The 26,840-nt window shown below is 40.4% G+C and overlaps 1 protein-coding gene across 4 annotated transcripts in view; it reads left to right on the forward strand.

Moving 5' to 3' along the window:
- Positions 1-26,840, forward strand: part of lrp8 (low density lipoprotein receptor-related protein 8, apolipoprotein e receptor) — a 167,989-nt gene that overhangs the window by 81,043 nt on the left and 60,106 nt on the right. For all 4 annotated transcript variants that reach the window (XM_054788582.1, XM_054788584.1, XM_054788581.1 and 1 more), the window contains exons 4-5: positions 9,762-9,890; positions 24,984-25,358. In XM_054788582.1, coding sequence (XP_054644557.1) covers positions 9,762-9,890; positions 24,984-25,358 — 504 coding nt within the window. The remainder of the gene's footprint in view (positions 1-9,761; positions 9,891-24,983; positions 25,359-26,840) is intronic.

Genomic DNA, 26,840 nt, shown 5'->3' on the forward strand with positions numbered 1-26,840 from the left:
ATGCAAATATGGATATTCCACAAATGCATGACTCGTGACATTTAAAAAATGCATGAAATAAATAACAGCAACTTTGCTTGTGTAAGTATCTTTAACAGTTTCAACATCCGGGGAGAGTTTTGTGTTGTGGGTTGGTAACCGCCGTGAACTGCACACCTTTTCTATTTCTTGTGAGTGAGTTTGCCATCTTTGCGTGTGCATGAGGCAATAGAAAGGTGAGCATTTAAAGCATGAGGCAAAAGGTTGTGTTACTTAATTATTTTTAAATATACACGGGAAGGATCCAGTGAGTTGCATTGTCTGATGGTTTCAATTTCATGCTTGAGGCAGTGGCAAGCATAATTTCCCAGGTGGCCTTTCTCTCTCTCTCTCTCTCTCTCTCTCTCTCTCTCTCTCTCTCTCTTTCTCTCTCTCTCTCTCTCTTTCACACACACATACACACACACACTTAGGTATGCCCATTCACAATGGTCATGAGTCCCAAGTTCAACCAAGAAAAATCTGGTGAATTAAGGAAACTGGCTTTGTGTCGGCAATGTGAAAGTCAGAGTAACCACATCTACCATGTGATTTACTTTTTGACTCCTTTACAGTAGTCCCTCATTTATCGTGGTTAATTGGTTCCAGATCCAACCGTGGTAAGTGAATAAATTGAATATTTCTGTAGTTAGAGCATAGAAAACCTGTTTTTAACATTATCAGAGCCCTCTAGACAGGAAATAACACCCCTATAGTCACCTTTGCTCTATTCACTATTCACTATTCACTCGGATTACCCAATATAGTAGACATAATAGGAGTAAACAAGACATGAAGACATAAATAAGACTTAAGAGTGTTTGTGTGTGTTGCTATAAATGTGTCCCTCAGGGAGGTGAGTGAAGGATGGACAGGAAGTGACGTCGGGGGTTCAGAGTTCACTTTTAACTTGGCATGGGTTACTGTAGCAACAGTAGCCTGTGTTTTCATTAGGGATTTTATTAGGTATCGTTGTGTCTGTTGCGGTGGCCGAGTGGTTAGCATGTTGGCCACACAGTCAGGAGATCTGGAAGATGTGGCGATTGGCTGGCGACCAGTCCACGGTGTACACCGTCTCTCGCCCGAAGTCAGCTTGGATATGCTCCAGCATACCCCCGCGACCCTAGTGAGGATTTGCGGCATAGAAAATGGATGGATGGATGGATGGATGGATGGATGGATGGATGGATGGATGGATGGATGGACGGACGTGTCTATTGTAAGATCATTCAAACCTGCAATGAAAGCCTGTCGTTCCAGTGATCAAGTCTGGCGTTTGTGTGTCGCATCGAACATTACAGTAACATTACTGAAAACTAGTGACCAGGGTAGAATACTACATAACTTTCACAGCGTCTTTGAATGCGTCTCCTGAATGCCTTATATTTGTATTTTACTTCATTTATCCATTTTTATGCTTGAAAATGCTTAAAGTACACTTGCTTTTTATGCTTATTTTATGACTAATAATACGCCGTATTCAACCACAAACCAATTCATATATTTTTGAAAAAAAACGTGAGAGTGAAGACGCAAAATTTGAACCGTGAAGTGGTGAGGGATGAGTACAGTTGCATGTTGCGAATAAAAGTACAAATCCAAATTCTGAAAATTGTGAAGTAAATCCTAACAGTCATTACGTGTGTGTAGTGTGTAGTGTATCTGACTCATTAATTATGGATGATGAAGCAATGATTCCTACATCAACAATGAAGGTCATCCCTTTCTCTGTCAATCCAGTGTAAACTGATCATCTCAGAGTTTCAGTAACACTTACATTTTAGTATTGCACTATTTGATTTATCATGTGTCTTTGATAATATTAATAATGTAAAATGCATTGAATCTTGTAAATAATTTGTTGAATGTCTTTGTTAATGCTTCGCATATCATATAAAACCAATACAAGCACATGTAAACGGTACATATAATGTGTTTCATTAGTACTTTCAAGTCTTCCACTTGGCTTTCCAGCTTTCAGACTCATTTTAGTTGTAAATTATATTTTTATTTACTGAATAAAAACTACAATAATTTATTATCCATTGACCCTGAAGCACGTTTTGATGTTGTAGCCCTATTATACTGCTACAAATTCAGTACTTTGAAGTTTAGAAAGTAATATGGGGACTACTTGACTCCAACACATGCACTTGTTTATGTGTTCAGCATAATTTATTGACACATTGTAATGTCCATGACCTCCAGTGCTTCTTTTGGAAACAATCCAGTGAGGAAATTAACTGAGATTTGGGCTTTCAAGTTTATTGCACACATTCATTGGTTGAGACGCAGCACACGCCATCGGCAAAAAGTGATACGCTGTGCTGTGCTCTTTTTCTTCCACCCAGAGGCACTGACAGACCCCTGGTCTAAACTCCAGTAATGGTTCCACATTATCCAATACCACTATGCCTCTTTCACCCACCCTTGAGCTAAACACAGATCCTCGAGCTGTAATGCTTGACGGAAACAGGGCTTCAGTGATACATAGTATTTCACCATCTGCTGTGATAGCCCCAGCCCGAATTTATGATTTTTCACATTGGTTTTCCTATGAATTGCATGTATGGCGGCTTCTCACCACACTCCACGACGTCACTCTCAACCACACTCTCAATCTGCTTAAAACAGAACGTTAATACATGGAGATCAGTGTTCCAATGAAAGCCACTAATCAACAGTAACCTTAATTTAAAATTTAATCTGATACTAGCCACATTTGCGCTTTGGGTAAATTGGATTTCACATCAGAAGGACAAAAGAAGGGTGGAGCTGGTGACACAGCAACATTCAAGGCAGGACGTTTCTGTTAATTGCCTGTGTGTAACGTACTACAGTTGTCGCAGTACCTCCTATATGTGACTGTATATGTTCAACGGCATTAATTGAAAATGCAGCGTAGTTTTTTGGAGCTTTTTTGGGTTGGGAGTGAGGTCTTGCCCCAGGTGGAGGAGTTCAAGTATCTTTGGATTTGTTCACGAGGGAGGGAAGGATGGAGCGTGAGGTCTGCAGTAATGCGGTCGCTGTACCGGACCATCGTGGTGAAGAAAGAGCTGAGCTGGAAGGCAAAGCTCTCGATTTACCGGTCGATCTACGTTCCTACTTTCACCTATGATCATGAGCTTTGCGTAGTGACCGAAAGAGCAAGATCACGGACGCAAGCGGCCGAAATGAGTTTCCTTGGAAGGGTGGCTGAATTCACCCTAAGAATTAGGGTGAGGAGCTCGACCATCCGGGAGGAGCTCAGAGTAGAGCCGCTGCTTCTTTATGTCGAGAGGAGACAGTTAAGGTGGCTCAGGTATATAGTCTGGATGCCTCCTGGAGGCCTCCCTGGTGACATGTTCTGGCCGTGCCCCGCCGGGAGGAGGCCCTGGGGTAGACCTACGACACACTGAAGAGAATATATAGCACAGGTGGCCTGGGAACACCTCGGTGTCTTCCTGGTGGAGCTGGAAAAGGTGGCTGGAGGCTTACCTACTGAGACTGCTGTCCCAGTGGTCAAAGCCTAGTCTCAAATAGAGTATTTATATTTTCTACCGCATGCATTGCTATACATTGCTCTGGATACTAAATAACGCCATATGTTTTTCAAAAATATCACTGATCTGTGACATTAAAATTACCACACCATGTGGTAAATTGTTCAATCCATTTATTAAGCCGACAGCCATTAACCCTCATGTGAAACGATGCTCTAAGTATGTCAGTTGGAAGTGGGAACAAAACTGCTGTGATAAACATGGATGATAGTTTTACGTGAATGCATTCAATGATGACTGTGTTAAAAATTAATTTGCAAACGGTTCATCCACACAATATAATTAGAGGCAACACAATTTATGCTGCATGCAAGGAAAGTACTATTATAAAAAAATCTACACATACATTTAACACACATTTATAACCCCAACCTACCTTAACAAGCCTTTGAAAATAAGACCAATAAAAGAGTTTAACAAGGATGACAGCGACAATATGAGCCACTGCAGTACATCCAACCATTTGACCTGAGTCTTACTGGGCTGAGCCATACAAATGTAGTCTCGTATGACTGACTGATGAACACACACAAGCACTCAAATTCCCATGATTTTTGTCCTCATAAAGGTTATTCTCTCAAGCAATGTTGCGCTAAAATATTATCGTTAAACTCCAGGCATCACACTACTATATGAAGTGGAGACAGACTGTTTATTCATATGTAGTCTATGTTGATGGAGCTAGGGTCATTTGTGATAGTAAAGGCAAGTAAATTATTCGTACGCGTTCATCCATTTATCATGTGTTAAATTGTCACATATATTCCTCCCGTGTGCCTTTCCCTTTGGCAGTGTGTCGTACTGTGACAGATAGTGAGTCAAGGGCAACGTATATTACCTGCCAGTCTCAAACACACACCTCATGTTAAATAAATTATCTGTGCATTAGCCTGTGAGGCTATGAACTGTCTAAATCAATCAGCAGTGAGGCTAGCTTAGATGCCAAGGAGGCTGCAGGAGAGCGGCCGCAGTGTCATGCTGAAATGCACCAATCCCCTCCCTCCTTGTGAAGGGAAATTAAGAAGGTAGTTAATCAAAAGTGCATTAGCATACGCTGCTGAGCTCAGTCCACCACAACACACCCTGCACATTATAGTCACTTAGGCAGACCGTGTGAGGAGAATAACAAATCCTTACCACTTTTCATTGTGCTCTTGTTTGACTTAAACAGATGGCATTCGGCCTTAAGCGTTAAATGAGCTTTTTGACCTCAAAACCAGCAAAACTTATTTAAAATCCCCTGCATGAATTCCAAACTGCTTCCCCAAGATTGCTGAATGGTAATCATTTTCTTCTGCTGCCTGCTGAGGAACAACAGACTTTGCAAATACAGAACATGGGTTGACATTGGTATTCAATTCTATTCATTAGTTTTACAGTATTTCAAAGTTGGTCAAATTCAACTAAAATTCAAATAGGTTCAGAAACAGAAAATTTCCTCAATCTCCCCCCCCAATAAAAAAAAAGCCGTCAACATCGACTGACTGATTACTATAACTCATCCAAAGTATGTTAAAAAAGGTTAAAGACAACCCATCTTCATTTTATATCCTGACTGTGAATTTTAATCTAATAAATGAAGCGGCTAGCTGAGTTTTAGTGAGTTGTTTTTCAAGCCATGTTGTTCCTATTTTATGTGCACTTGGCCACTGTGTGACATACCCACTTGCCCAAAGTAACCGTGTTTGAGTTTTGTTCTTTCTGTGGCACTAAATGAATAAAAGGTACTGTTGTTGTTTTGGCCTTTTTCTTTGAGGTGGAAAAAGTGAGATCTGATTACTTTGTAGTGATCCCCATTAGCTGTGCTCTAAAAGAAAAACAACAACAACAATCAGTCGGCTATAGACAAAATCTAATGAATCAGATTTGACTATGAAAATCCTTAGTCAAAGCCAGCCCGATTAAAAACCACTGCCCTACAGTATCAGGAACAGGGTGGATTATTCATACACTGAAAAGTGACTCCATGAATATGTAATAGTAACATAATTAGGCCTTTGATAATAACAATAAAAAACCAAAATGTGTTTCTTGACATGACTTTATTGCGTTTTAGTACAACTGGCTTGTTGTATTTACCCTGCTGTGATTTGAGACTGCTTATTTTCTCTGACCTGAGTTCAGATTTGAGTGGGTATGTTTTGTCCAAAACGTTGTGCTTTGTCTCCTAGTTTCACGTTTTATGAGTGCCACGGTCTCTGAACATACACAGTCCTGGCCCAAAATATTGACATGTCAAAGATGCAATGTTTTTGGCCAAAGATCTCAATGATGTTGGCCATGGCCATATAAATGAGGCTGCTTTGGTTGTATTCCATACAGGCATGGCCAAAAACACTGGCATATTGACATGCCAATATTTTTGTCCATGGCTTTGTGCTTCCAGTGGGTAGAATGAACATAAATGAGTCTGTCCATTTTGGGTTGAAAGCACCATCTACTTTTATCTTCTTAGAGAGGCATGTGTATTTATTTTTCTGTTGTCTCTGGACCACTTATCCCATTGTTCTCTCACTCCTCCACCATTGCCGGTGAGCAGGGCGAGGGAGGGCGGGAGTAGCTATAACTTTCACTCGTCTGGTTGTCCTTTTTATTTGTGTTTATCACTCTATGTACTCTATATACCATATACTCTTTTATTATTATGAATTTATGTTACAGGGACAGGACATAAATATCTCTGTCAATCTGCCAAAATTTGCTAATTTTCTATTTACATGCAAGTTTCTGGCTTCTTTCCCTGTATGTCTCACTCATTCGTCTGAGTCTTCTGTCTCTGTTGTATTTGGAGTCACATTAACTCACATGCAGTTGGTCAGTGGATTGCCTGAGCTGATCAACCAGCACTGTAAAGTCTAAAAAAGATGTGCCGCTTAAAACAGTAGCGCCCTGTCAAAACTTAATATACTTAAATAAGTCCAGTTTCGTTTTGGAAGACGTTTGGGTCCGGATTCAAACCGTGGTCCGCCAGTTATTGAGCCCTGATCTATCAGTACACCGTATACTGTACTTTATATCAAGATTCAAGGTTACCCAAAAATGTCAATAACATTTGTACATAATACATTATTTGATGTAGTTAAGAACCGCGTTCTTTAACCAAGTTCCACTCGGACAAAGTAAATCAAGAGCGAGCATTATTATTAAGGGCATCGTTTTTGTCACAGCATTTGCATTGGGTTTCATTAGATTGTGGTCATTGGTCAGTGGTCAGTGATTGATTTTTTCCATGGGATATTACTTCAGGTCGCTTCTCAGTCTCATAGTTATAAGTAAGAACACCACAATTATTGTTTAAAGAAGGAAAGGCAATTTACAAACCTGTTTCCAAGACTTTTATATGGGGTCACCTTTGTACAAACTTCATAAGATCGGTAGATATGTACAGTATACTGTATGTTGATAACATATTGCAATTCCATCCATCAGATGGAATTGTGTATGTTGCACGATTCACTCAAGGACAGGTAGAAAGATTGTACATTGATTATGGTAGGCAGTGTCAGAGATATGATCCATGTTTTAATTCCAATGTTTACATTGAAAGAGAATACAATTCAAATATGCTTGTGGGAGTGCAGCCTTGCATGCTTTTCATCATATGGACTGAAAGGAATGTAAATCTCCCTCCTACATGACCCCATTTTTGTTTTCTGCAGGCTGCACTCTATGCATAGAATTACTTAAATATACAATATGCAACATTTATTTTCTATTTACTTTGGGGAATATAATTGCACCAGGGAACTCCAGAGTTGAGTTGAGTTGATGGGCAGCTCATCCAAATTCTGCTGAATTGCGTTGTTTAAAATGCAACTGACAACTACTCACGCATAATGGCCTGAACTCTACAGAGACTTTTTTTGTTTATCCTGTGTAGTTTCCAATTTGAGTTAGAAAAGTCCCAGAATTATCGCTCCTCACGTATATTTTGATATAGACTTCCAATATCAATAACAACTAGGGATGCTCCGATCAGGATTTTATGCTGCTGATTCCAGTACCGATCATCCATGAGTGAGATTGGCCGATACCGATCACATGAATTAACGGTACATTTTTCAATGTATTTATGATGAGTGGTATTGGCCAGGACTGCTGTATATAGGGGGAAGTTAGGACAATGCTAGGGGCCCCCAAAAATAGTGAAAATAATTTGGGGGAACATGATTTTTTATTTTTTTTCTCATGGAGCCCAGAATTCCTGGCTGCACCCCTGCTATTGGCTCTATGATCAAGAAAAGCAAACCATAAAATCACCTTCATTTAGACATAGTTTACTTAGTTTTTTCAAAAGAACATACATCACTCATGAAGAGGATGCAATGCCTTCTTTAAGGAGACTTTCAGTGTGAGTAGATTGATGGAATGCTTCATGGCAGGACATGCAGGTAGCACGTAGCTCGGCTTCAAGTGAGAAGGGCAGTCTGCAGAACCCGGTGTCTTCCACCACTGAGAAAGGTTGGTCATCTAGCCCCCGATGAATTCAATTATTTTTGGGGTTATTTGCTAAGCTTTGTGACTGTCATACACATATGGCAAATGTTGACTAGGTTAGCTGCCATTTGACTGACTGATGCTGCACCTCGAAAACTCGACATACGCAGTTAGTGTTTGTTCTTCAAATGCCGTATTAATACAAGACAGTTTAAGATGCTACAAGGGTGGGGTTTTTTGTGGCATGTGTTGCAGGATGCAAACTTTCCATTACTCTCACAAAAGGCATTAGTTCCACACAGCGCACGTGTTGGGTTTGACACCTCACACCTGCACAGTGTGAAGGAAAGAGGGACGCTAGCCAAGACGGAGCAGGACACTACACTCCACACAGGACAATCTACCGGCTGCAAGGGTACGAGCCAAAGGTGATCGTTTTTTGTGATCGGTACTGAAAGGCAATGATCGACATATGCCGATCACGTGCTTTTCCACGGAAAGCGGCCCGATACTGATCGATTGGCGCATCGCTAAAAAGAACGGAATAATCTATTTTTTGCAGTTGCCTTTAGATAGCAGCCACATTTAGATAAATTGAGTGGCAAGCCAGATGCCACTCCTGTTAGGTGCACAGCTCCCAAGAGCTGCATTTTGTGAGTGGAAAAGAGACACTTTGTGCAAGCTGAAGACACAACATACAAACACCGTCCATTCAGCCCCCATAGTGGTGATAACTGTGTCTGTGCTTGCCCATTTCCTCTCTCTGTTGAGAGATTCACAGGAGGATGTCTGCTCTTAGTAGCGTTTCTAAGATTACAGAATACACTGGAAAAAATATATGCATTTTAAAGATGCTCACAAAAGAGCCGACTAGTCGTGGTTTAAGCGGTCATCGGAGAATTGCTCTTTAGAGCAACACTAGGAGGAAACAGACTTCTTTTCGAACTAAGCTGGGAATCCTTAAAACGTGTTTTAAAAATGTGGAAAAAAAAGGAAAACGTTAAAGAAAATAAGAAAATGAGACAGAAATAACCTAATAGGTACGTTTGACCCGTTTGCTTTAAACAGTCACAACTAGTTTCCAAGAAGCATGTGAGTGGTCAAAATGTATAATTGATGAAGTTGTGTTTGGCATGCTGCTATATTCTTATCTGGGGACTTGTGCTGTTGTTTTAAAGCGTTGGTGTGCATTTGCGTGTGCGTGTGTGTGTATATGTGTATCATGATGCATTGGCGCAGTGGTCATGTCTGCAGTAATGGGCTTTTTCCTACAGGGAACTCATTGATACATAATTCATGTTTTTGCATATGTGTGTGTGGTGCAATGAAATTTGAGTTTTCTGCATTCCCAACTGATTTCCGTTCAAAGGCAATTACTTTCATGGACATTCATTCAACTCAAGCAAGGTGAAAAAGGGGCCTGCTCTTTCTTAATAAAACGACCACCAACTGTTACACTGGCGGAAAAGCGTAATGAAGAGAATACTATGGTATATAATCTCTGGACACCTCCCCTGCTTGTTGTCTGGGCTTTTTTGTCACTTTTTAAAGAAGTTGCTTGGAACAAGCATTGTACATCGGTGCTCTTTAGGTTTGTGTTTTCTGTCTACATGATGATCTTCTTCTGTTGTCGACAGTCTTCTGTTGCCACAGACCTTTTTCAGCAGTAATCCATTTGAGCTGCAAGATAACCGATTTACCTGACTGTTTGATTGACTGACTTTTCCTCCACCTCCCCACTCTCACCTCCACCCCTCAATACAGGCCGACAGACCTGTCCGCCAGAGAAGTTCGATTGTGGTGGGACTGCCAGCAAGTGTGTCTCGTTGTCATGGAGATGCGATGGAGAAATAGACTGCGAGAATGGGGCCGATGAAGAGCACTGTGCTGCAGGTACATTTGTAGAAATGAGGAAGGTTGAGTGCAAACTTAGGTTCCACTTTATACATTTACACATACTCAACAAAAACAATGGGCCTCAGATCTCATCAGGGTATCTCTCTGCATTCAAAATGACATAAATAAAATGCACCCGTTTTTGTTGTCCATAACATATGTCTGCCCATACCATAACCTCACCGTCGCCATCGGCTACTTGATCCGCAACACAGGACAGCATACTCACGGGGCTTGTCACCCACTGAGCATGTTTGGGATGTCCAAAGTGCGGCCTGGGCGCCTGTTTTTTGTTGTTTTTTTTTAATTGGTCTGCGGCGCATTGTAAAAATATAATTTTACAAAAAAATTATAAAAAATAAAATACTAAAAATGTAGAAATGAGAAGTAATTTTACAAAAATGAAGTCTAAATATAATATATATAAAATATATATATATATATATATATATATTTAAAAAAGTTGTAATGAATGATGTCATAAAGTCATAACGTAGTAGCAAGAACTTGAAATGTTAAAGACGTTTTTTTGTTGCTTCTGTTGCTTCTGCCAACTTTATTTCTTGAACGCGGCCACCAGACAGCAGCTCAGAACACACACACATCTCTCAGCATCGTCTCTCCTTCCTGCTTGCCCACAAGGCAAAGGTTAAACAAGCCCCACTACATAGCTGTCCAGTCAATGCCTGTAACAAGTGACACCGTTTATTTCCTGGTGTGAGACAATGTGCACTGGTCAATACTGTAATGCCGCTTGTTGTGGGGAAGGAGACACTCGTGTCGCCGATGCACTTTAATGGCTTTATTAACAGCGGAGAACACTGCAGGACTTTACATCCACGCCAACATAAACACACTTCCCAACTCTCTCAAAACTCACAGCTAGCACTGAGCCTAGCTCTCCTGCTCTCCTGATGAACTAAAACTGTAATGACACTCTGTCGTATAAAAAGTAAAATATTAAAAACAAGCGTAAGACATTACTAGCACAGCTTTGTTCTGTGGGTCGTGGATATATTCTATCAGTTATTATTAAGCCTCTAGCTTCCTTTTAGTAAGTAAAAACCTTGGCTATGATTGCACTACATTGTCATGTAGACCTACAAAGTACACTTGGAAGAACAAGAGGTGAATAAATGTATTGCAACTGATGTGAAACTGATGAGGGGTAGGATTAAATAAGCTTTGCTTCTTCCTTCTCCTTTTTGGACATGCAAAATTGTGAATTGTACTATGTGATGTGCTACTGTTTGACTCATATGCATGTTCAGGACGAATTAAACCATGAACCATGAACCATGATAATTACAAGCCTAGTAGTGCTGTACAACTTTTATCCGCAGTCCACAGTGCCCTCTACTGGTCAACATTATTATCCCCCCCGCCCCCCCCCCCCCTTTTTTTTTTTTTTTTTTTTCCTCTACTGGTCAACATTGAAACTGGACGCCAACCTGTCTATAGAGGCCACCTGTCTATAGCGGCCACTTTGGCAGACTCCCTCTAGTGGCCGCTATAGACAAGTTTGACTGTATAATGGGAATAAAGTCAAAATATTATGGGAACAAAGTCATGATATTACAAGAGGAACATTTGATGATTTGAGAAGGACGTTGAAATATTTGGGGGAATAAAACATTGCAAAAAAAGAACGAAGACCCGAGTTCATACATATAATATGCTTTTTCACTTATATCACAAAAAACAGAGGCCATTTTTTTTATATAATTTCTTAACATCTACAAAATATAAAAGTGGCCCTTGCGTCTTTTCATTTTTCAGTATGTGGCCCTCGGTGGAAAAAGTTTGGACACCCTTGCCGTATACAGTATTTGAGGCATATATGGTGGTCACAGCACATACTGACCCCCTGGACCCCCCCACTCCCAATACAGTTAAACTACACATTAAATAGAATAAAAGTGGCCTTTTATTGTGGACAGCCTAAGGCACACCCGTGCAATAATTGTGCAAAATAAAAGTGTTGTGTTTATTTTTTTGTTGCACAGTTGCGAACAAAACTATTCATACATTATTGCAGCATGAGAATGACGATCCAAACAACACTTTTAATGATGTCGGCAGTCCTTCCCATTATCATATTTTTCTGTGTTGTGCACAATCACCATTAGAACTGGATGGAAGTTCCACACAGAGGGCCTCACCACTTATGAGTTGTTCCCATAAGTATATGAACTGCAAAGTCTCCCGACAACCACTCACAACTTTTCCCTTAACAGCCACAGAGAACCATAGATAAGTGCCCTTTTTATTCCCTTTCATCTCTATCTGTAGACACAAAGGGCAATCGGATCGCTTTATTGCCTCTCATCTAGCTGACCTATGTGAGCAGAAGAAAATCAAGGTGTAAAATAATTCATGACGGTCTGGATGATGATTGATTTTCTGCCTTGTTTTCAATGTGTATGGTTGAGGGCCTTGTGGGAGTTGTGCCAGTATTGAAACCTGTGTGGATCATCGTTTGATCTATCATTTAACGGTAAAAGTGATGAAAGCCCATCTGACATTTGGGAAAAAAATCACCTCAAAGCTTACACATGAAAGTCCACTTGAAGAAGTGCATAATTATTTCTTTCATGTTAATTCTTGTCATATCAAAACTATAGCGAATTGTCAGTTTTGACACAGTGTGACTTTCTGGTGTCTTTCAAATAGGGACGTCTTTTTCTATTCCCTGACTTCCCTCTCCAGTCTGTGCAATCATAATGGATTTATAGCTATTATTTTTGTTATTTACTGTAGTTAATGCAGATCTGTGCAATACAGTTGCACCCAAAATGATTAAACCGTCATTTTAAATTCTATCAATTTTCAAAGGCCAAAAACTTACAGTAGCTATTTCATCCCTGTTTCTTCGGGCCCCGTGTGGCTACGATTGGAGTGTAGAGGGCTGTTAGTTGAGCAAATCCAAAGGTTGAATAAAACATCAAGGAAGAGTTGCTCTTATTATTTTTTTCAGAGTACAACTCCAAACTAAGTTTAACAGCCTTTAATTAAAATTTTGTTTTAGACGGCTTTCATCCATGCAGACAGACATCGTATGCATTACATTTGACAAGAAGAAACTGAAAGATTTTTAACGTTCTGAAGAGTTTTAAATTTCAGTAGCGTCTTGTGTACCAGCCCTTCTCAAAGTTCGAAACCAGATCTGGTTCTGGGAAGGGAGGTAGTTAGGTCTGGACCCGTCTCCACCTGGTATTGCAAGTACACTAATTGTATGTGATGGATTATACCCATGCATTTCATGTAATACCTTGCATTTTGAAAAAAAAAAAAGGTATGCTTGTATTTTTTCCAGTTGTGTTATATCTACTGGGACATAATCCGTATGTTTTGACAGTTTTGGCCTTGCCCCAAACTGAGATGCAAGGGTGGGTTAAAATGAGGGCTGATTGATTTGAGAAAATAATCCATTTTTTTCATTTCTCCCAATATTGCGATTGTAATTTGATATGCATTTTTTTTTTTTTTTGCAGAGTTGATTCTAGGTTTTTATTTCAACAACATGTCATCAAGGATTTTAGCATGACCAACACTATCTCTCCGTAGTCGGAGCCAATGTGTTAGAATGTATTCAAAGTTGCATTATTAGTGCAAAACAAGGAAGTGTGCGCTGTATCTGGTAGAGAAGTAGAGGAAGTGGGTGTTTTTTTTTTTGTTGTTTTTTTGGGTGGGGGGTTATGAATGATTACTGATGATTGAAACCTGTCCAAATTAACCATTGCATGCACCCCATCATTTTAAGCTCTATAGTGATTTTCTCTTAGCACTTTTGTATAGCTCGAGTAGGGCATCCTGACTAAAGATAGACGGATTGCAGATGGCTTTTGGTTTATTTCTCATTCACTCCCCAAAACGTCCACATGCCTGATGTGTTTCTGTTTCATTCATAATATTGGAAGCTGCATTCGATGGCTCGTTTATGATCTCGTCATTAACACAAAACTGGGCATTAAACTGGATTGCGCAGATTGCATATATATGCTAACTATAGGCCGATCTGATCAATGCAGATCAGATCCTTTTAAAGTGTCGCATATTGGATGTATATCATTTAAAGTCAACAGGGTTCTTTCTACAGCATGACTCATTCAACTCTGAACGCTTGAACATAAGAAAAAAAACAACACACAACAAACTATTGTACTGAATATAAACACATAGTGATTACAACATAACTCCAAGTCCATCACACTTCTGGGATATCAAGCTGTCCGGTTCAGAAGCAACGGTGATGGTGAATCAATTTCACCCCCTGTTGTGCAAATGGAACAGACAGCAGGTGGAAATGACAGGCAATTAACAAGAGAGCCTCTCTAAAGGAATGGTTCTGCTGTGGTTTCTGGCTGATTTTTGGTCACTTTAGCGTTTTGCCAGTGTCCTCACCACTAGAAGTAGCATGAGGTTTTGTCTGCAACTCACAGAAATTGGCCAGGCGATGCAGCTCAGCCAGAATGGTACATCAATGCACACTGTGGCAAGAAGGTTTGCTGTGTGTCAAGTGCATAAAGAAGATACCAGAAAACAGACCAGTATACCAAGAGATGTAGAGGGGGCGTAGAAAAAAACAACCCAACAGCAGGACCGCTATCTGCTCTTTTGAAGGAGGAACAGGAGAATCACTGCCAGGACCCAACAGAACAACAGGTCATTAATATGCATATTTCTGCTCAAACATACACAAACAGACTACACGAGGGTGGTATAAGGGCCCGACATTCGCAAGTGGGGCCTGTACTTCCAGCCCAACGCAACTTCCAGAGAACGCCAGGATTGGCAGATCCTCCACTGGCGCCCTGTGCTCTTCACAGATGAGAGCAGGTTCACAATGAGCACATATGACAGACGTGATAGAATCTGAAGATCTCCAGCATTACCACTTTGGCGGAGGGTTAGTGATGATCTGGGGAGGCATGTTCTTGGACGGTCGCACAGACCTCCATGTGCTCGCCGGATGTTCCCTGACTGCCATTAGGTACCGAGATGTGATCCTCAGACCCATTTGTCAGACCATTTGCTGGGGCAGTGAGCCCTGGGTTCCTTCTGATGCATGGCAATGATCAGGCTCATATGACTGGAGTGTGTCAGCAGCTCTTGCATGACGAAGGTATTGATGCTATGGACTGGCCTGTCTGTTTCCCAGACCTAAATCCAACCAAGCACCTCTGGGACTATCCAGGAGTTGACGAATACCCTAATCCAGGTCTAGGAGGAGACCCCTTAGGATACCATCTGTCTTCTCATCAAGAGCTATCCCAGACATTGTAGGGAGTGCATACAGGCACCTGGAGGTCACAAACACACACACACACACACATTACTGAGCCACCTTTTCAATTGTGTTGAAGAATTTCCAGTCATTGGGACAACCTGTGGTTCATAGAAAACAATAATAACATTGTAAGCTGAATTTACAGGTCAGTGTCTTCAGACTCATCTGCAGTTGTATGGATGGACTTTTCATATACAATGGTGTGAAAACGTCTTTGCCCCCCTCCTGATTTCTTATTTGTCACACTTAAATGTTTCAGATCATCAGACAAATTTTCAAGAAGGCCAAACCTCTTTATGCAACCAGCGAATAACTGAAGAATGCTGCATCAATGGGCATGACAGTGGCAGGCCTTCAGAGGAAGAAGGTTTTGGGTTTGCATTGCCTGTACTCCCTCTGTGCGCTCGTGAGACTTTTATAAGGTACTCTGGCTTCCTCCCTTGGGCCACAAACTTGTATTTTAGGTTCATTAAAATTCTCTGAGGTGAATGTGACTGTGAATGGTTGTTTGGCTCTACGCTGATACATCCTGTGAGTCGCAGTGATCAGTCCAAGGTGTACCCGACCTACCCATACATAAACACTACTCTGAGTTTTGTACTATTTTGCTAATAAGGATTTGTGCACCGCAGTAGTCAAGAACTGTTTATTTACTTTCTTTTGAGTGCTTTTCACTGATCTGGCTTCGCTTCACTCTGAATTCTTTCTCTGCAGTGTCTGTTTGCAAGTAGGTTTGTCTCTCTGGGAGAAAGTGGGCTAAACAGAAACATAGAGACAGCCAGTCAGACAGAGAGAGAAGTCTGTACTCTGAGAGACTCCCGTGGGCTCGGGGGACCTGTTGCTCTTTTCACATCACTTGCGCTGCTATGTTACATTACACAAAGCTGCCGCAGGATCGATGCCCGCTAGGGATATGTTTGTTGGTGTTTTATGGCAGGGCAGAGAAGGGTTACGTGTCTGTGTGTCTTTGTGCATATTTGTTGTTTGGCATTCTGGGTGGAAGCAAGAAGGTGAGCAGAGAATACAATTGATGTAAATGATACCCACATGAAAATAGTGCTGCTTGGTGCACAATAAATGCAACCTCTACTCTATCATTTAATAGAGGACTAAAGAGAAGCAAGAAGAGTCCACCCACATGAAAAATAGCTTCTGTGGGATTTTGCTTCTTTATTCTTCAGAGGTGTCTGTAGCCTCTTGTGTTGAGGTTTTTTCCTATTACATCCTCCTTCATTTACAATCCTTTGACTGCTCTCACTGTGTGCGTAGGTGGAATGTAATGGAGCATGGATCACAAGCAGGCTCATATGCACCCAGAGGCTGTTCCGCTTTTGTTTTAGGTTCAAACCACCTCTATCTGCCCAGTGGTCCCATGAAGATCATAACTGTATTTGCATCCTAAGTCAGGATCACCTGGAAATGAAAGCTAAGATAGCATAACCAAGGTTAAGCCCTCACTGCAAGCAGAGGAGACAAACCATCCATTCATTCAGCCATCCATCCACCATCGAGCCGATTCCACCTGATGTATGTATGTATGTATGTACTTTATTTATCCCACAGCGGGGAAATTTACATGTTACAGCAGCAAGCAAGCAAGATACGCAAGTAAAGATTCACACACAAACACACAGTCATGAAGTTGATCATTATATCTTATATTTACAATAGATGGATATACTTTATTGATCTTGTGAATTTAAGAAAACAGAGGTGTGGTGTTTCCTTTCGCAAGACGAAGCTCACATGTTAGGTTCCCATCACTGTGGGTCTGTAGCAAAGCGAGGTCACTGTGGGACTGTAGCAAAGCGAGGTAATTGAGCGGTCAGTAGACAAGAAATATGAATCCTACTGTTAATGAAGGTCATTTATCATTCACTGCAATCTAACCTTTTTGGAGACTCAGTCATCACCATCAAGAATCATGTCGCAGAGGTGAGGCACAAGTGGTGTTGGACTATATTACCCCTATTACCCGAGATCAGTTTGTATAATAATGTGTTGTATTACTTGAATTACTATTTACTTTCACACTGGTCACAGATTCCTCATTTCAATGCCATCATAAAGTCAAATACTACCTGACAATTGCCAGAGGATATGTTATTTTTCTTACACAGATTTTTTGTTTTTATTAGTTGTTTTATTTATTTGTCTTTTAACTTATATTATACCAGGGGTGTCCAAACGTTTTCCACCGAGGGCCGCATACTGAAAAGTCAAAGGAAGTGGGGGCCACTTTGATATTTGTATGTTTGTTTTTTTATATTTTGTATTTTGTATGGTTGAACATACTGTATAATTAAAGACAAAGCTTTGTGTTATTTGTTAAGTATCAACGTTCAAGCTTTTTCCCTTTACATAGTGCCTTTAACTCTATTTTCTCCGTTTGTTGCTGATTTTTTTAAATTTATTTTATATTTTATTTGTACCATGTGCCGTGGCCCGATAGAACAGGAGCCGCAGGCCGCTAATGGCCCCCAGACCGCACTTTGGAAACCCCTGGACTAAATGAAGAATGAAGAAATTTGTTATACTAAAATCTGTGCATTGTTTTGTAATTGTAAAGCATGCATGCAATGACTATTTGTGAAATAATTGAATGATTTGCATTTTACGTTAAACAGTGGACATGGTTGCTTCTGTTACTCACAGCATGCAACTGGTCAATGTTGTGTGCTGGCAGTGTCACTGCTACTGAGACGACTAAACGACGACTACAACAACGATGGTGTAGAACATTAGCTCAGCAAATTAGCTCCAACGATGTACCGCGTACCAAGGTCCCTACGTGGACCCTACGTAGGTGGCTGCTTTTTGTGTCAATGAATAAAGAGACGGGCAGAGTCAGAAACTAATGTCGCTTAGCTAGCTCTGCACACATCGCTAGAAATCACAAACTGTAACGCCCGCACTTTTGATTAAGGAAGACATAGTAACAGTGCAATTCCAATCGCTTATTTTGCCTTAAAATAACTTAAGACTTAATTCAACTTTTAAATCTTGCTTGAAGTGAAATGACTTAAAATAATTCTACAACTTCTTCAAAGCTTCATAATATAGTTCTGTATTTTCAACAAAACTTTTTTTTTTTCTGATTATTCCCCAAAAGAGATGACAGACATGTTAGATGGCTCTCTTCCACCAGTGTTCCAGATTTGTGCTGTTGGCTCTGTAGCTGCTAAACAGCATTTGCCAAAGATGCTGGACACTGAAAATCCTCTGTTTGTCAGCCAGTGATAAATCAATTTTAATATTACACTCCTCTAACTGTCTTTCCACATTCCGTCATAACTGTGTGTGTGTGTGTGCGGGCTGCCGACATTGATGTTTCAAAGACTTAATGTTGCCAAAGCACTGATAAACACTCGATGAGAACCCTTGAGATGAACTCTATGCCAAGTTGGATACAGTAGACAGTGTACTGTATCGCTGTGTTTGTCAGACGCTGATACACGCATGCATGCACGCAACCACCCACATCATGCAGTGCATGATCATAAAAATCATACATGATTTGAATTAAAAGTTTTGTCTCTCTTGGCTGAATTGCCAACTGTTTGACTTTGAAGGTTCAACTGTAAAGTGGACATGTGAAAAGAGAAAGTGTTCCGTCTGGATGATGCAGATAGAATACGGGGTCAGCTTTTTGGGGTTATTTCTGGACTCTTGATATTTTGCCTCTGGTTTGGTGAGGGCGGGGGTCCTGCTACATCAGGTTAGGGTTTTATTTGAGAGCACAGTTTGCAAAGTGGCAGGTCATGCAACAACACTGCTCTCTAGTAGCCTCAAAACCAACAAAGTTTCAAAAGACTATAGCTCCAAAAATATGTTTTATTCCATTTTTTTGTGCAATATTGAAACCCGGCTTTTTAGGAATATCAAATTTATATAGTCCTCATCAATCACCATGACCACAAATGCCATAGTTCATTTCATTGGAACACTTCTATGTAAAAATAGGCATACAAATTGATATTTCATAAAGTAGAAGGGCACGAAGCCACTAAAGAACATCAGGCACTATTATGTACAGTTCTATTTTTATAGTTGAGGTCACCTCTTGGCTTTTATCTTGTTTTATTGCAAGTGCAGGTGGTAAACTGAGATCGAAGCATATGTGTACAATATGAGACTACGCTACATATTCCATGGTTCACTTAATAATATCTTAAGCCAGGGTGTGATTTGATTCCATGCTCTAGAAACATTAAACCACATCATGAGTGCTTGTGTGCATGTTTGAATACCTTTTGTTGAACATGTTTCATGTGCACCTGCATCCATTTAACTCATTCAATCCCAGCCATTTTTTAAAAGACAGTCCCTTCAGTACCGACCATTTTAGACTTTTACATTTTTGGAGGCACACAGAGTATCGTGTCCTATGGCTATTTAACCACGGAACCTACCAAAAGAAAGATTAGACTCTTGTATTTCATCACAAAAAAACGCTTGTTTCTACCTTTCTATAGTAGAATAGGAGATGGTGTACACTTGTACACTATAGGTACACTATAAGTAAGTTTCAGGAAAATATCAGTTCCCAACAACAAAAGGGAGACAAACAGCTTTTTGTGAAAAAGATACATTTGAAGCATGATTTTCACTTTGACACAAATGTTTTGCTTCTGTGACAGCTCAAATATCTAAGCAACTATACCACAGCATAAACAACACAAAAAGGTTGTTTTATCTCAAAATAACAATTTATTCACAAATATGACACCATGAACGTGCACGTGTGCATGCATTAAAATGTCCCTCCAATGCGTAACCTTCTGCATGCTATCTCATCCATGCTCTTCCACTTCCTTTTGGCCTCTCACGCAAAATAAATACAAAATAAATACGTCTTTGGGATCGGGCGTTCGGGTTTATAAAAACGTGTAAATAGGTCTTTGGTATTGAATGAGTTTAAGTGTGATTCTTGCAACGATAGCTTCATTTCCTATATGTTTGCAATGTACATAGCTGATAAATACACCCTCGCCAATGTATGCATAACTTGTCTTTGAGATCAAGGTCACTGAGCTGAGTCCTGTCTCCCTGCGTCATCTATTGGTTCTAGAGTACAGTGGTTGGTTGGCTTGGGGACAAATGTATACAATATTACCGCCTTGTAAACACCTCCAAACACCTAATTATATTACCCCCCACCCCCACACCCCACCAACATCACCCGCTCATAGCCGTGTGTACACTTAAAGGTGCCCTATCCTACATGTTCCGACTTATCTGTTTACAATGTTCTACGTAATGTGGAAGTGCCATATCGTGAGGTTGGTGTTTTAAATTATCCGTGGTTTAACCTGACAAATCGCAACAGAGTACTGCAGGTGTGGTTGGGGGAGTAGGCTGCCTAATCCAAGCATGTCGGCTAAAAGGAGAAGAATGCAGATTTACCCTTCACACAACTTTGATATTTATTAAGTATTTTATGGAGTATTTATTTATGGACTACACTCACAACCCACTCAGATCCAATATCATATAAAAGCCTTTAAAAGTGTATATTCCTATCGGATCATTTATCCTGGTTTTTTTTTCATCTGTTTTTAAACCTACCTGCTCGCTGCCTTTGGTAATTGTAGGTAGAAGAGGATTGTTCTACTTATACAGACATGAGTGGATTGACCTCCACACACTAAAAAATGCTGGGTTAAAAATAACCCAAGTGTAACCTCACCGCTGAGTTCCGATAGCACCAGCCCAGCATTAGTTGTTTTGACCCAGCAAGATGGGTTGGTCCATTTTAACCCAGCAGATGAGTTAAAATGTTCTATGTAAATGCTGAGTGAAAAAAATGACAATGCAGGGGTGTTTCAACTACATATATTGGGTGTATACTCTGCCAATGCTGGGTCCAAATAATTGCAATTCTGCGTTGTTTCAACTATATTTATTTGTTATTTACTCTACCCATGCTGGGTCAAAAAAAAACAAAGCAAACCATATATTAGGCAATAAGCATGCATTTAAACAGTACTGGAATTTTCAAAAAAATTAATATAATAAAGTAACAATATAAACTCGGAGTGGAAAACAATTGGCGACAGTTAACATGTCCTTAGTCACTTGCATCACTTGCAAGCAAGCATTCTACTATGAGAAAAACATTTGACCAGTTTGGACCCCCCACCCTCCCGAAATTGCAGTCTGCTGGAATTTCCCCACATGTTCACACTGTTTTGGGTAGATGAAGACTTAAAATCTTAATATGTTAATATTGCACTTAATATCTTTTTTTTAAAGTCTTCATGTTTATGGCGTATAGCTCACATGGAATAAAACAAAACAAAACAAAAATTCAATACTGAACTGAACTGAAAAGCTGCAACGACTGATGGTTCATCAATGCAATAAACAGCTGTGAGAGCTGTAGATGTGGAAAAAAATAATATTTCTGACCTTTAAATCTTTTTACCCGGTCTGTCGACTGCCACTCTGTCAAAATGTTGACCAACAAGCTGTCCATTTATCTGAAACAAACAAAAAGAACATAAGCAAAAAATAAAATTGCTCCTGTATGAACTATTCATGCCATGCCAAAAGCATGCAGACACGAAAGCAGGAAGCGAAACACTGTGCGATGCATTGCAGTTAAAACACATCAGCGGCCATGTCACTCTGATTGGTCAAAACCTGTCAGGGCCGTGTCACTCCGCTCTCTCATTGGTCAGATGGACATATTGAAACCGGTTGAGAGCTGTTTGAAAATAAACTTGTTTGAGCCATACTTTGTAGTCTTCCATATATAATTTGGACAAGCGTTATTCCTATTTAAATGCATATATAGACTGTGCAGCTCTTTTATAAAAAAAGACTTGATTTCATAAAAAAAAAAATGCTTTGGTGTTTATTGGTAATGGGCTCTTCAAATATAGAGGAAACCAATCCTCTCCATAAAATGTATATGTGATAAATTGCATACATGTCAATTGAGCTAACTTTACGTTAGGAAACTACAGCATGTCCCCAGTTTGAATTTGCCTGGAATTGTCCTTAAACTGACGAATTAGCTAGCTAGCTAGCAAACTAACTAGCTGGCAAAGGAGCTTGCAAGCTATCGAACCAGCTAGCGGGTGAACTCAAACCAGAAGTCCATGGGCATTATGAACAAGGCTCATTAATTCATTCGCTAAATGGCCAAGACCAAACGGAAAAGCTGCATTCGTGTGTGCTGCCATGACAGTGGATAGATACCTAGCTACGTTGTTAGCCAAACCAACCAACGAGCCGAACAATATTGTAGCGTCGCTGGGAGCACTTCCTGTTTCCTAAGGTGCTTTGGGGCACTGTTTTGGTGCAAATGCTCTTAAAGTTACATGTTTGAGCAACATAGTTGTTGGTTATTGTTCTGCACAGGTAGCAGTAGTGTCTTGTGTGGTTTTGTCTATCTGCTGCGTTGCTGTGTGATGTTTTTAGTTGTGTACCATGACTGAGACTGTTGTGTTGAGTGATGACCTTCCGCCATTCCAAGTGGGTTTCTGCTTAAAGAAGTAAAGCACTATCTCTTTCTCATTTACTCGTGGGTGCAACAATACAAAGATACTACTTTTATAGGTAATGTAACAAGCACAATGTAAATTAAAAATAGTGGGCACTAACCTTTTGTTGATTGGCCCCGCCATGAGGATGGCTCATTTCGGATTTTCCTGGTGCTGCTGTGGAGCCTCGTGTTGTACACCTGTGAGAACTCGTGGTGGGGCACGTCTATTGTCGTGATGATGTCAAAAATAACCAAAGTGCTGGGTCAACAGAGTTGAGCTGAATCAAATAACCCCAAATGGGTAAAACATCTCATAACCCTGCGGCTGGGTAGTTGAAATAACCGTGCAGTTGTAGTGTCATAGCCCAAGCCTCAGCTAAACCCATTACGGGGTTAAAAATTTCATAGCACAGCAGTTTTTAGAGTGCATGTGCTTCCCTGAGCACCTGTCTTCTCAAGTGCCCCTCTTGTACCCTTTCGCTCATAGTGAGGGATGGTTTTGACGTGCAATAACTGAGGCACGGTCGTCAAAATTGGAATGAAAGGTAGCTATGGCTTCCTGATGGGCTCGAGCACTTGATAACTTGTATGATGACAAATGTAATGCATGTAATCACATACCCATTACATTAATTTATAATACCTACAGTAAAAATAAACCATCTTCCAATTTTCAGTTTCTGCATCAATTTATTTGTTCTATTCAAGGGTGGGATAGTTATATGATCCTGTGGACCTACTGTACATTGTATGTTAAAATACATCATGACAATGTACTTTTAATATCGTATGAGTGATTTGTACTGTACTTGGAGTCTGGAATCTCCTGAATTTCAAATGTAGGTTATTTTTATTGCAAGAACACATTCAGGAAACTGTCACCTGTGTTCTCTAATAGTTGAGCATCCCAATGGGCACACATCTACATAAATAAGACACCTGACTCATTTCATGGGGAAAAAAAATTGACAACATGCAAAATACATGCATGCACTATTTAAATGTAAATTCGCATGACTAAAAACCCACTTAATACTTTTTTTTTTTTTAATATTAAGTGCTTGTGCAGCCCCTGCGCCACACCAAACAGTTGATATTCTTATGTTAATTCAATTACCTTGGTCTGAGTGAGGATGTTTAGCATGCTAACAGTAACGATGGCCTTTGGCACAATGCGGGGGTAGGCGAACGAGACAGCGCGAGCTAAGTGGTGATGCTGGTCACCCTTGCAAAAGCGTAACAGTTTGGGACTAGTGTTTTTTGACAAAATACATCACTGTAATTATGAATACAAAGAAATATTACAGACTGTGGGAAGAAACCCCACAAGCGTTCTTCCTACACAAAAGACTGAGTGGAGCTTCATAACGCTGTGAGGCAAATGTGCTAACCACATGTGCCACTGTGCTGACCAGTGGTAATAATCTGAAAATACATGTATCTTGTGTAAGTACAGGCGGTCCTGGGGTTACCTATGAGTTCTGTTCGGAGTCGTGCCGTGCGGATCAATGCTGAAATATCAATACTTCTGATACCAGCTCTAAAATGGATTCTCAAATCAAAACAATAATAGTTCGATACTTCAGTCATTTGACGTAATGTAAGTCTGAAACGTTCGTCTGTTGAAATGATGACCGATCATGAATTAGACCGGAGATCGCGATCCTTCTTTGACTAAGAGGAATGGAAAAGCTTTCTCCCATGATCATTAACTAAAATGTTCCTCATAAGATGGAGAGGAGAGCTTATTACTGCTTATATTTCAGTCTCCCCAATGAGTTTTAATGTATGCTGTGATAAGTTAACTATCTGTCCTCTAATTCAAATTTTCTCTTATCGACTCCCACATGCTTCTGAAGTTAGCTTCTAAGAAGAGCACGAGAGCAAACTTAATTTAAGTTGAAGACGGGTGAAGTTGGCGAAAATAAAATCTATATTTTATAAAGAATGCAATTTATGGACAAAAGTATTTGGACACATGACTGAGAACACCTCTAGGAACAGGAAATGAAAGAGAAATAGATATGTGACTTTTTTTGTCTGAGGCTTGGCTCACAAACTGTTGAAGTTGATGCCGAATGGGTTTTGGAATGGAAATTCCAAATTCATTCATTAGACCAACAACCCGTACATGCTTCTCTGTTTTCTCTATTTCGTCTCCTGTCGGCCACTCACCGCTCCTCACCTTGCCCTCATGTAGTTCAGGATGATCGGATATCGTACTTTGCCTCTTTTACACCTTGTATTTTTCCTAAATAATATTTCCATTTAAGAATCACTCCCTCTGCTTGCTCCATGCTACCTGTAGATGCCAAGGCCTGCCCCTCCAAGGACTTTCAATGCCGTAACGGGAAGTGTATAGCACCCATCTTCGTCTGTGATGGCGACGATGACTGCGGAGATGCCACTGATGAAGAAAAGTGCTCGGCCCCCAGCTGTGACCAGCATGAATTCCGCTGCAATGACTCAGAATGTATCCCGGCACTCTGGAGCTGTGACGGGGACCCAGACTGCAAGGATAAGTCGGATGAATCCATGGAGCGCTGCAGTAGGAGGACCGAACCCCAGAAACCTCGATGCATGGTGGGCGAGTTCCAGTGTGGGAGCGGAGAGTGTGTCCGCATGAACTGGAAATGCGATGGAGACGCAGACTGCAAGGACAAATCTGATGAGTCAAACTGTCGTAAGTAGACTTTCTGTTCATTGCAATGAATTAGTAGATACATTGGATCCCAGCATATTCGCAATTCAGCATGCAAATTTGTGAATTTTTACATGTTTATGGCTTTATGCCTCACGGTAATGTTTTTTCATCAAGCGGTAAGATTTAGGAAGTCGTTTCGTAAGTTGTTACTGGAATCACAAAAGACAAGAAGTATGGATTTTCAAAAGGCTGTGAAAAACAGACATTTTTATGGACTTCTCGATTGCTTGCTATTTGAGGGTTGCCTTGGAACGTAACCCCACGAATAGTGGGACTATATGGTATACAGTACTTATCAGACATATCATTATCATAGTCATATGATAATAATGAGTTTCAACAAAAATGTTGCCTTTTATAACAGAATACTTAAAGTTTTAACCCCAGCGACTACCTGGACCTACGTTCTTCATCACCGAAATTCGACCACGACTGGACTTAGGAGACCAAGTGGAGGGGTGTTGGTGGACTAAACTGTTGATGGGGATGTCATACAACTTCATGTCAAAAGATCCAAACTATCCCTTTAAGTATTTTATTAAACTGTAAACTATTACTAAACTGCTAAAACTATTACTATCAAGAAAACGTTTTTGCTTGACTCTGAGCATGCAGAGTCCTGTTGATGTACAGTAGTTTATTGGAGCTCGTTAAATCGTGCGCTTGTACCTGATACGGTGGAGGTGAGGATATACAGTAATTGCTGTCACGACTGATTGTGTTTTCTTTGTTACTATATTTGCAAATAATTACAGTAGATGTTGGCGCATTAATGGGAAAACGTAATGGCTCTTGTTGTGTTCTGAAATTATTGAAGAAAGATCAATGACTTTGTCATATTGACCCCACAATGGGGTTGCCGTGCAACTGTAGAATCTGGAAAAGCACTGACGCCAGTAGTGTGACTGTGTGTTTGTTGCATGTGCCCGTGTGGGAGGTCCTTTTTATGAAGCATAAAGCCCATCTGGTCTCCTCTTCACCATTTGGGGAGATGACAGCAGCCTCGTGCAACATGAAGATCACACACTCAAGACACAAAGATTGAGATTGATGCAGGGACTTGTTGTCATCACACCTGCACTTACATGGTTGCCATCAGACAAATGGTGAACTGATTGCACAACCATACACCAACACTGTGTACAAGACGTATTCCTATCTTCCATCTTTACATTTATTAGCCACAAGTGTCATGTTTTTGTCTTTAGGTTTTGGTTTGAACATTGGCCTAAGTACAGTAGCTCAAATTACAAAATAATGATAGTATTGGTGAACGTAGTTTATCATTTTAACTGGGTCTGAGAGCCTGCTCATAACAGTCTCATTAGTTGTAGGAGGTTGGAGGTCTGCACAAAATCATTTCTAATAGTTTCAGATGATTGCTGAAGGTAGGAGAGCTCAGCTTTTCAATGTAAATAAGTAATGATACAATTATTGCTTGTTGTCCCCTGCTGTGTCTCT

Source organism: Dunckerocampus dactyliophorus, chromosome 10 (assembly GCF_027744805.1).
Source record: "Dunckerocampus dactyliophorus isolate RoL2022-P2 chromosome 10, RoL_Ddac_1.1, whole genome shotgun sequence".
Lineage (NCBI taxonomy): Eukaryota > Metazoa > Chordata > Actinopteri > Syngnathiformes > Syngnathidae > Dunckerocampus > Dunckerocampus dactyliophorus.